This window comes from Cariama cristata, unplaced genomic scaffold, assembly GCF_000690535.1.
Source record: "Cariama cristata isolate BGI_N322 unplaced genomic scaffold, ASM69053v1 scaffold2306, whole genome shotgun sequence".
Lineage (NCBI taxonomy): Eukaryota > Metazoa > Chordata > Aves > Cariamiformes > Cariamidae > Cariama > Cariama cristata.
This window is the reverse complement of record NW_009623630.1, coordinates 1-11,124: the sequence shown is the minus strand read 5'-3', so window position 1 is coordinate 11,124 and position 11,124 is coordinate 1. Positions and strand designations below refer to the sequence as shown.

The 11,124-nt window shown below is 48.2% G+C and overlaps 1 protein-coding gene across 1 annotated transcript; it reads left to right on the top strand.

Moving 5' to 3' along the window:
* The first annotated feature begins 1,004 nt into the window (after positions 1-1,004).
* F7 (coagulation factor VII (serum prothrombin conversion accelerator)) lies at positions 1,005-9,150 on the top strand. The gene is made up of 8 exons (XM_009702797.1): positions 1,005-1,074; positions 3,269-3,429; positions 4,011-4,035; positions 4,129-4,242; positions 5,106-5,246; positions 7,669-7,775; positions 8,280-8,400; positions 8,612-9,150. The coding sequence occupies exons 1-8, from the start codon at positions 1,005-1,007 to the stop codon at positions 9,148-9,150; spliced, it is 1,278 nt and encodes a 425-aa protein (XP_009701099.1).
* Positions 9,151-11,124: the final 1,974 nt, after the last annotated feature.

Genomic DNA, 11,124 nt, shown 5'->3' with positions numbered 1-11,124 from the left:
CCGGCTTTCCCGGGCAATCACCACTTCTGCAGGGAGTTACGTGAGCGTTGGCAGCAAAATAAAAATCCAGCTGTTGCTTTTCTTTGCTGTAGCGGCCAGATGCAGAGCAGACCCTCCCTCCTTTCCACGCAGGAAGGGGCGAACGGCCTGGAAAATGCTCCAGCCCTCCGGCAACGCTTCACTTCTCATAGGCAAACATGCTCTTTGCTCCCTGCTATCTTAAATAAATATTTCTCCAAGAATGTTGTCTACTCTCTGGTCTGATGCCATTAATTGATTTCCATTAAATCAGAGGACTGCTTATGTTACAGATAAAACGTTGGCTGCAGATTAGCTCCTCAAACCCCTCTCGTTACTAATGAAATGTAACGTGGATCAGCCTGATGCCTCTTCCAGCTGGTACAACTTGTGCAGGCCACGTGGGTCTCGCAGTAAAGATGGAGAAAACCAATGCAGGGCGGTTCTTGCTGCTTAATTGGTGTCTCCAAGTAAATTCAGCCAGAAATGCAGTTTCAGCTGGTGACGGAGAAATGGGAAAAGACAGATGCCAGTGGTTCGATCGTACTCCAAAGCCCTGAAAGGCCGTCTCTTGATTGCCAATTCAAGATAAATATCACGTCGCTGCTCTCTGCATGCGGGGCTACGTGGCCAAGTTAGTGCCGGTCCTACGACCGCAGGGGCCCGGTATTTATGTTTCTCATGAAAAAGGTGTGTTAGATGGAAAATGGAGGTCGGGGGTAGCAGCCTGTGTAATCAGCGTGGCCTTTGCACAGGTCAGCAGAGCACGCTTCAAAACCAAGCTCCCCGCTTGTGTGGAAAGGGCACATGGCAGGATTTGCATGTGTCCTTCTGCTCGGCTCGCCGGGCTGTTGCGGATCTTTTCCTGTTTCCATGACTCGCCGGCCCCTCCTCTGGCTCCGAGCATTTGAAGCTGAGCTCTTTGGCCAAACAGTCCTTGCTGAAATGTCAATACACGACGGGGACGTGGGCTCGCAGGGTACATCATGGTTTCCAGGCAGCGTGTGGCTTGCTTTCTCTGCTTTCTGCTACCGATTCCTCTTTCTCTGGATGCAGGTATGTCGTAGGATATGGCTGTAATTATGTTTACTGGCAATGGACCTCTCTCCTGTTACTCAGACATAATTTTCATTGCAAGTTTTGAGCACTGTTGCACGTTTGTCCTGCCTCCAGTTGTGCCTGTGAGTTATTTTTGTTTGCTTTCAGTGATGGCACCCACACGCTTGTTTTGCCAACTAAGGAAAAGCACCTCTAGACTGCTAAATGAATCTGTTATCTCACTGCACAGACGGCAGGCAAACTGTCAGCCGTCTGCCCGCCACATGACAAAAGGAGCTTGGATTTATTGTTATTTCATATTGAACTGTGGCATTTTACCAAGCAAAGAATCAATAGTTTGTCATTCAGCTGGTGAGAAATTAAAGAGGTGAGGAAACACTGCCCTGTTTCGGCAGCAGCCAAAGGCAGTGAGGTGGTAGCTCTTCGGTGACTCCAGGACGGGTCTGAAAATCAGCTCCCAGATTAATAAAGCAGACCCAGAGCTTTCAGATTCCCAGTCAGCCACTGACTGGGTCCCCCGCATTGCAGTGAACAAAGCTGGAAAAATAAGTAGCAAAGTCAAAAGCGTTCCAATGTAAATCTGTGGAGAACGCCGAAATAAAAGCGGGAGGACGTCCCCAGCCACACGCTCCCCTGTCAGAGTCTGTGCCCTGGCACCGATATGTGTCACGGATCGGCAGGGTAAGGTTAATTAAAAGCCTTTAAAGCAAGCCATATTAAATGCATACGGCCTGACTTTGAAATCACGGCAGAAAGACACAGCCGACGCTCCTACAATGAGCAGATGTTTATGAAGTACCCTGGGAGAAATTCAATGCACGCCACACCATATTTTATTCCTTCAAGTAACTTTGAAATATAAGGAAAATTACCACTATTATGCATGTAATTCAGCAAATGTTCTGATTAGACCCAAATGTTTAGAGACACCTCGGCAGACTGGAACAAAGCCTCGCAGTATTTATGTTTGTGGGGGGGTCGGTGAGGACGCACCTCAGGCTTGGCCTTTGGCAGCCACCTGGCAGCAGGTCGGAGGTAGCTCCTGCTCCCTCGGGGCTCCCGCAGACCAGAATGTCCGGGGGGAAAGGTGGGTGATATCCATCAGCCTCAAGCCCCAAATCTACCCACAATCCCAGGTGAAAGAGTTAAAAGCGCTGAAATGTAAGTTGTTGTCATGAAGCTCCAGAATGCCCTACTGACATGGAGGAGAAAGGAAAAAAAAAAAGGCAAAATTAATTATTTCAAGACTTGTTCTGGGTAGTACACGGAGCAAAAGTACACCGCAGCACTGGGACTTCTTGTTCCTTACCCTGAATTACACCGGGCGGGTATCGCTGTGTGCTGCGCTTGCCTCCCGAAGCGGAGGAGCAGGTCAGGGCAGTGCTGATGATGTCCGCTCTTCAATGCACACTTCTGTCCGCTGCGAGCTGCCGTGGCTGGAGGAATCGAGCTCTGCTGACGGCTGCTGTCAAACCTCTGGACCCCAAGTCTCTCCAAAGCACGGCAGGGAGAAGACCCCCCCGTGGTTGTGGTCCATGGTGCTGGCGGCAGCCAGGAGCCATCCACGGGCTCTACAGGGAAATGCAAACAGCATTGTCCAGCCTTCCTACGTACCTCAACACAGCCTTTTTTACAGAAGGAAACTAAAGATAGATGTATTAAAGCAGTGGTTTTAAAATTGTGGTCTATCAGGGGTGGGGTAAGTCCCTTCTGCAGGTCCAAAGAGTGCAGGGTCATGAGAGAACATGACTTCAGGCCAAGGGGTGACCAAGGTCCGCCTGTCACCACGCGACCGCCTGTAGCGAGTACAGAAAAATCAGGTGTTGCCATGTACATCAGTGCTAGATGAGGCGACATAGGATTTTCAGCTGCTAGAATTGAAAGAAACGGTGCTGTGGATGTTGAGACCTCCTCTAGGACGTGGGATGGTACCGGAGGAGCGGCTGACATACAACACGGGTGTGAGGTACCACCTTCTCTTACCCTCTGGGCTCCGTGAAATTCACGTGCTGCCACTCGAGCTGGGAGGCAGGCCGGAGAAAGGAAGCTCTTTCACATTTGCCCATTTCTTTCCTCAAGTGTCTCAGAAAAATCTCAGGAAGCAGAAAAACGTCCAGGGGAACTCGTCCCCCCCATCTGCTCTGCTGGGAGAGTGCAGCCCTGTGACAAACAACGCGCCGCTGTTTTTCAGTCTTTCTAAAGCAGGAAGAGGCAAGCAGCGTTTTGCAAAGGCAAAGACGAGCCAACAGCTTCTTTGAAGAGATAAAACTGGGATCACTGGAGCGAGAATGCATGGAAGAAAAGTGTTCCTTCGAGGAAGCCAGAGAGATTTACCATGACGATGAAAGGACAGTAAGTAACACGGGGCGGGGTGAGCGCTCGCGCTCAGATGGACTCCCCTGCTCAAGGCTGTGCTTTGACGCTTTAAACCACAAGAGCAAAAAACAAACAAAAAAGCACTTTGTGTCCTCCTGTTTGCATCTTTCTCTTATATTTATAGGGGGGCACACGGCAGCAGTGAGTTGCCGGCAGACACGGTGCATGGGCAGTACCCATCTGGGGGATGGTGGGAAAGTGGGTGCTCTCTCAGTCGTCTCCCCGACGCCCCAGTAATTCCTGGCCTGACAACACCTGACGTTACTGTATTGTGCAACATCTGATTCAGTCAATCCCACCTCAGCTATATGGATGTTCTTGATGGATAACCTATTTGTGTGTGTTACGCAGTGCCCTTCTCTACCGGTATACAAAAATAAAGTAGAATGTAGAAAATAATGTAGAATATTTTATGAGTATCAACCGTTATAAATCATAAAGGCAAAAGGGGCATCACTGTGGCTGTCCATAACCCCTCCTGTGCTACAAGAGCTGTAGGACTTCAACCTGAGTTAGTTAATTTTTCTTCAATTAAATCTTGCATCTTTTTCTTCCAGAAAGAGTTCTGGCACATCTATTCTGGTACGATCGTTCGGGATGTTCTAACAGCTGCAAAAACACTCCCGCTGCTGCAGCTCTCCGTGTGAGCTGGACTGACACCGAATGTTTTTACAGACCCTAACCAGTGTGACTCCAACCCCTGTCGGAACGGCGGGAGTTGTGACGACCAGTTTCGGGATTACGTTTGCCGCTGTCCCGTCGAATATGAGGGAAAAAGCTGTGAAAAAGGTCAGCTCTGGCGTAGCCTAACACAATAAGAATGCCATTATGACCTCGAATGCAAGGCATTGAGATAAACAGTAGCGATCATTATCATTCTGCATCATTCTGGCTGGGACAGCTACTGTTCACACGGCCCGCGGTGTCGCGTGATGGAGCTAACCAGCCAACAGCCAGGCACTGCGAGGCAGCAACATAATTATTACCCTATGATGACTTTGTAAAAAAACGAAAAAAACCTGCCTTTTGTGCCCCATCTGAGAGAAAAGGGGGAATTTTTTTTTCCTACCCAAATGCTGAAGTTACTTTGACTTAAAAGCTCGGAGCAGCACGTGAATGAGAACTACGCTGTACATGCACCATACAAAGCCCAAGGGGACAGATCCGGCAGTTGTTAAAGCCAACGTACGTCTTGCTATTGATTTCAGCGGGCGCTGCGCACCGAGTGTTACACTTACACCCTCAGAACACGCGGAGCCCAACCAAGGGCTAGGCACGCATCAAGTCTAACCAGGCAGTCTCAACAGTCATCCCAGAGCATCCTTCTGCCAAATGGCAAAACACAAAATAGTTATAATTTTTCGGTCATATATTATGATGGTTACCACACAATTACCACACCTCCATCCTTTAGACAGCTCAGCTACTGCATAAATGCAGACTGATTTAATTTTAGGTGTATGTTTCTTAAGCATAGCCTTTTCTTCCCTAATCCCTGGAGATCCAGGCCTAGCTAGCTTTTGCCAAACAAAAGGCACACAGAAATCTGCTTTGCTGCCTTGCTTCCCTGCCAACATTTCAAGTTGCCATTGATTCATGTTAAGCACCAAAACCCACATTTGGAAACCTAAATGCTCTTTCTCTGGCTTCAGCCACGGCTGACAAACTGAGGTGCATTTACGACAACGGCGGCTGTGAACAGTACTGCACCGACGAGCAGTCTGAAAGACGCGTGTGCTTCTGTGCGGACGATTACGCTTTAGCGAGTGATGGCGTGTCCTGCATTCCCCAAGGTAAGACACTACTAGCCCGATGCTAAGTCTAAGGCACCTCTGGAAGAAAACTTTCCAACACGCACACATCAGGAGGTGGGAGGTGTAACCCTTAGCCGCCAGCTCCCCACCTCTTCTTCAAGGGCAGAGTCCAGAGCAGTACGTTCAGCCTCTGCTGGAAGTTAGACACCCCAGAAAGGCAGCTGGCAAAGGGTGCAGACCGAGCAGGGAGCCTTTTGGCCCGCTCCTTCCTGGCCCCAGAGGTCTGCTCCTCTGGGACGTGGGAAATTCGAGTTTGAACATCCCACCTGCTAGGAGCGAGGAGGGAGCCGAGCCCCTGCCTCCTCCGTGGGGAACGCTCGCACCGCCAGTCTAGTAAAGAACTGAGGGGTGGAGACAAGCTCCTGGCCAGGTGGTCTACCTAAGGCAGAGCAGCAGGTACTCCGGGATTTGGGGTCAGGCTGAGGGGGTTCTGGTGATTGGAGGGGCTCTGGGCCCCACAAGTTCTTTTTTGTTTTAGCTTACATCCACAGTGGGGAAATATTGGGGGGGGGGGGGGGGGAAGCATTGTTTTACTGTTGGAGCGCCAATCTGAAATTGTGACTGTGAGTTTTATTACTATACCTATTTCAGCACAGGAGTGGAGAGAGGAAGAGGCCTATTAAACCCACAGAAAACCAGAGGAGTTGTTTGTTGTTTTTTTGGTTGGGTTGGGTTTTTTCCTGTTTGGTAGGACTCATACACTTTTGGTACTCCTCTAGAGACTATGGCTAGCTATTTCTCTCACTCATCCGAGAAGGTAAATTTCAACTGGGACTAGGGTAGCGCAAGTTAATTATTTTTCCAGTACCTAAGCTGGCACCTGACTCTATTGCAGATGCCTACTTGAATTACTTTGTTAGAGGGGAAGAAAAGACCCCTGGGGATATGAACATAGCGGACAGAGCTGCAGGGAGCATGCGAAGTGATTCTGAGGGGTGATGCCCCCCTACACACGCCTCAACGGAGCATTCATGCAGAGAACTGATAATGACAACCTAACTCTCAACAACAGCAATTTCATTAGAAAAAAATGTCTGCTAATGTGCTTATCCCATATTAACAGATTCTGCAATACCACGTGATGGGGAAGCTGCTTCTGTTAAAAGCTGAGAACAAAGGATTCAATATTCCCCACAGGCTTTTCAGTGTGTCTTCCCCTGCGAGGAAGACGTATTTGTTGCTGCTCGCTTCTTGGGGACCAAAACAGCCGTAGAGCTGACCCTGTGTTGCGAGGAGACAAAACTGTACCTGCCGGTCCCTTCACTGTCCTTCTGTCATCCCTATCAACGGCCCTTTCAAACGCCCAAACTCGCGTTGCCCTGCCTACGGCCTTAGAGGGTACGGGTTTGTGTTAACGTCTGTTCGGGTCTTTCACCGGCTGTCACCAAAGAGCTAGTCCTCTTTCTCCATACCCTGCCTGTACCTGTAAAAGCTTGATGCTGTCTTCGTATCAGCCAAAGTAATCCGCATGTTCAGGCTACTACAGATCCGTGGAGATGTCGGATTCAGCTCAGCATAGACTCCAGGGCCCTGGCTCCCAGAGTGACAGAAAGCGAGCACTCCTCCTCACAGCGTGATCGCAGTGGCTGCTGGATGGAAGGGACGGTGTGTTCAGTTACAGCACAGCCACTTGGCACACAAAAAACCCAAAGGCAGACCTTCTTCTTCTTGAAAGGAAAACTCTGTTGGGTGAAGGATGTACTGAAAACACCAAGGCTTCCTCTGCACTGCAGCTCAGTCCTCAAGACTTGATTCTCTTATTGCCAATCTTCACGTGCTTGCTCAGGCTAAAAACAGACCTTTGACTGAGACCTGCAGTCCAGGAGAATCAAGGATGCTCTGGATCTAAGCAAACAAGGCACAGTCTGCCGGGAGGCATATCAGAAGACACAGCATCTGCTCTTACGAGATCTTCGGGTCCACCCAAACAAGGGACAGCAAGCTGCACATCCCATGCTTAAGCCTACGTCTCACCACGCCGTGGATGCTGTGCACTTGGTGCAGCTGAGTTAAAGTCAGCAGGGTCACTGAAAATATGTAGGGTACAAAGCTTGACAGAGTCACTTCTGCTCTCCAGCCTGCAGCCTACTTAATTGTGTTGACATATAGCTTAAGCAGGTATATTGTTTGCAAACTTCTGTGGTAGGTGAATATATGTCGATGATAATATATGGGCCTGTACTCTACTTGTAAAAGCGTTTCTGGCTGTTTCCAAACAAAAAGACTACTTACCTGCTGAGCTCCTTCAAATTACTTTTGAGAACCCATGCTCCTAAACTAGAAACCAGTTTTTCAGCTAACGTAACTTTACTGAAGACCTTACACATTTTGCTGTGAATTCAGTGCAATAAAATCACACTTGCTGCCCTTTGGGGTTTTTTTTCTTTCTTTTTTTTTTCAGTGAAATACCCATGTGGAAAAATACAAGTGCTGGCGAAAAAAAATGCAACTGCACAAGGGAGAATAGTAGGTGGTTTAATCTGTCCTCCAGGTGAATGTCCGTGGCAAGTGAGTCTGCAGAAATCTTTCATTGCCTTTTCTTTTTTCTTTCCCTTATGAAACTACTAACTTAAACTCATTGTTTTGAATCTATTATGTGAAAAATCCATAAAAAGTGCCAAGTCTGGATAACGAAATTCCCTCTTCATCCATAGCCAGCAGATCTACCTGTTTCAATCCTGCAGCTTAGCCTTGTTCTGGGGTGCCTGCTTTCGTAAGAGTGGGGTGGTAACACAACCTCCTCTGTCTCCTGACCCCTTAGTCCTTAACCTTACTGCCCGCAAGAATTTTAGCTGCAGCTCGGCTCTTGGCCACAATGGGCAGGGTCTGTACCACAAGGTGGAGAAAATGTCGATGGGAAGACTCCCCCTCCTAAATTCTCCATGGACTTAGCACTGTATTCTCAAACAGAGTTGCATAAAGTGGCAGAAAGCAGCCATATGAAACGCAAGTCTACTGAGACTCAGGTCAAGCACATTTGATGTCAGCCGTAAATTTGCTTTATGTTGGCAGGCCCTTATCATACAGAATCAGAAAGAAAAGTGTGGCGGTACCCTGCTGTCCCCAGAGTGGGTGGTCACTGCAGCTCACTGTTTGGAGTACACGCATCCTACGCAGCTTCGGGTGAGACTGGGTATGTATCTTCCCCTCCTCATGTCACCCAGCTGTGGCTGCGGTGGCCCCTTCTCATCCTGACAAACCAGAGTGAAACACAAAATGTGCCAGCTTTAGTCGCATGAGGGAATTGTCCTTAAGAGGTGTCAGAGTAGAAAGCCCCTGTCTCCTCAAACTTCTGAGGAATCGAGGAGCTGCCTGACACGACCTGCGATTAATAACTTTTCCAGGTGAACACGCAATAAATGACCATGAGAAAACTGAGCAGGAAAGCGGAGTTGCCAGGATAATCATTCATGAGGGATACACGAATGGACAAGTCAATAACGATATTGCCCTCCTGAGCCTGGAAACACCCGTGAACCTCACTGACTATGTGGTACCAATATGCTTGCCCGAAAAACGGTTTGCAGTGCACGAACTGTCCTCCATCAAGTTCTCCACAGTGAGCGGCTGGGGACGCCTACTAGATGGAGGTGCCACCTCTTCTGTTCTGATGAGAGTTGTTTTGCCACGTGTAAAGACACAAGAATGTGAAAAGGAGACCGATTTAAATATTACAGAGAATATGTTCTGTGCAGGAGACCTGGCTGGCGTTAAAGACTCCTGCAAGGGAGACAGTGGCGGACCTCATGCTACGAAGTACAAGAACACTTGGTTTCTGACTGGGATTGTCAGCTGGGGAAAGGGCTGTGCTGTTAAAGGCAGCTATGGGGTTTACACAAGGGTATCCAAATACATCGACTGGTTGAAGCAGCACATGGATTAATGATGTTGAACAGAGCATTTCCAGATCGTGCTTTGCCCCCCAATCCCTCTGTGCCATTTCCCTATTGAAGCATCCCTTCATTATCTTGACATGTGATAGACGCGATACCCACACCACTAGTAATGATTTGAAATGAGACTAATGCCTACTTGAATACATAAAATAATTTCCTTATCGGTACTGTTTGTAAACGTGCGTGTCTTGTCAAGCGGGCACAGGATGGCCGTAACAAATCGGACTCCGAGTCCCCCTCGTTCTGCATCCATTTCTGCTAAGGGAGAGAGTTGGATGCTGAGGGAAAGGCTGTCAGTAACACACCAAGGATGCCCTGATCCCTCCTCCAGCTACCCCTCAACTTCTGGTAAGCACTGAGGTACAGACTTCCTGCACCAGACGTTGCATGAGGCTGAACAGTCATGAATGAACCTGTTGCCCACAAACGTGTGCAATCTCTTTTGAACACATTTATGCTTCTGGCTTTCACAACTTCCTATGCCGATGGGTCCTGTAATACAATGATGCAACAGCAGAAGAAATAGAAAAAGTGTTTCTTTTAGCTCATGATAAAGGAGCTTTCTCCAACAGTTGCAGTGGCCACAGGTAGATTTGAGGAGGGGGGAACTGTAGAGAGTCCCCAGGACAAGAAAGCTAGGAAAAGGTTAATTCCATGTTTACAGGTCTACTATGAAAACTTGATTTTAGTCTTCTTGCACCAATCATTATTGCAGTAAGGCTATTAAGTGTAATATTTAACCCTATACTTACGAGTGGTGAAGAATACCACTAATTTAATCTTACCTTTGCCTTGGTATTATGCTCGTCAAGACGGAAGAGGACAAATGAAAGGGAATGTTTGTTTCATTTGTTGCCCAGTATAATCTAAATTGTACTCTCTGTCCTGAGATCTAAAACCAGAACAGGACAATTGCCTGGGCATCTGTAAAACACTGGCCAAAGACCACTCTCTAAAGCCTTAACTCATAAATGGTGGAAACTGAAGCACACTGAAAACACCATCAGCTATACCATTAAAAAAAATGTACCTTCTAATCTAAGGATGAAAACACTGAAAAGGTGAGGGAGATACACCTAACCAGGAGATTACAGTTTATGCAAAACTTACACTTTGGATTCATTGAAACCATGCTGAACATCAGCTCAATCACAAAAGCTGATCAGCAAGTAGGACACTTACAATTGACAATACTCTATTATTAGGGGAAAACATTGACATTATATGGTACATGTCCCATGCAATACTGAACATCCTATAACCTGCTTTACTGACATAGGAGAATGATATACTGTTCCTTTAAATAGTGAACTGAATTGGGAAAAGCAGCAAATTCCAGACACCTGAGAAGCAAGAGGTCTTACAGTAAAACATACCCCAGAGGTTCTCATTACTCCTACCAGGAAAGCATATACGCCGGCAGAGTATATTCCCGAGGAGGAAAGTGACTAGGAGCAGGGACCAGCAAGTCAAGGCTCATTGTCGCTGAGAGGAGGCACTCACCATTGCAAAGCCGTCCCTCCAGACCCCTCCAGCTAGAAGAGTTTTGGGCTTTCCATGCTCCATGGGATGCCGCCTTCTCTGTGACGTTCCAGTGTAAATATTATTTACGAACAAATCATCGCCTTGTAGAAAAAGGGTAAAATGCTGAAAGAAAACAACTAGTACTAATGGCTGCACAGAGTGACTTTTTCAAAACGAAGCTGGGTTTTTAGGTATATTTTTAATGTAACACGCCTGTTTAAGCAAGCCAAGAAGATGCAGGAGACCCGACGGCAGGCTCCGGACGCGCCACAGACGTGGCCTCCGCAGCGTACAGAGACCTCAGCGGGCACAACCGAGGGAAACGTCCCCGAGCACGGGACAGGCCGAGGTCACCGGGCCCTGGGCACGGGAAGCGCGGAGCCCGGCGGTTACGGTGCCGGGAGGCGGGGGAAGGCGGGCGGGAGCGGCCGGGGGCT

Bases quoted from the DNA above. Each gene is read 5' to 3' on its own strand.
- F7 (XM_009702797.1), top strand. From the start codon at position 1,005: ATGGTTTCCAGGCAGCGTGTGGCTTGCTTTCTCTGCTTTCTGCTACCG. The intron at 1,075-3,268 runs GTATGTCGTAGG...GCTGTTTTTCAG, and splicing joins TCCTCTTTCTCTGGATGCAG to TCTTTCTAAAGCAGGAAGAG. The intron at 4,243-5,105 runs GTCAGCTCTGGC...CTCTGGCTTCAG, and splicing joins GGGAAAAAGCTGTGAAAAAG to CCACGGCTGACAAACTGAGG.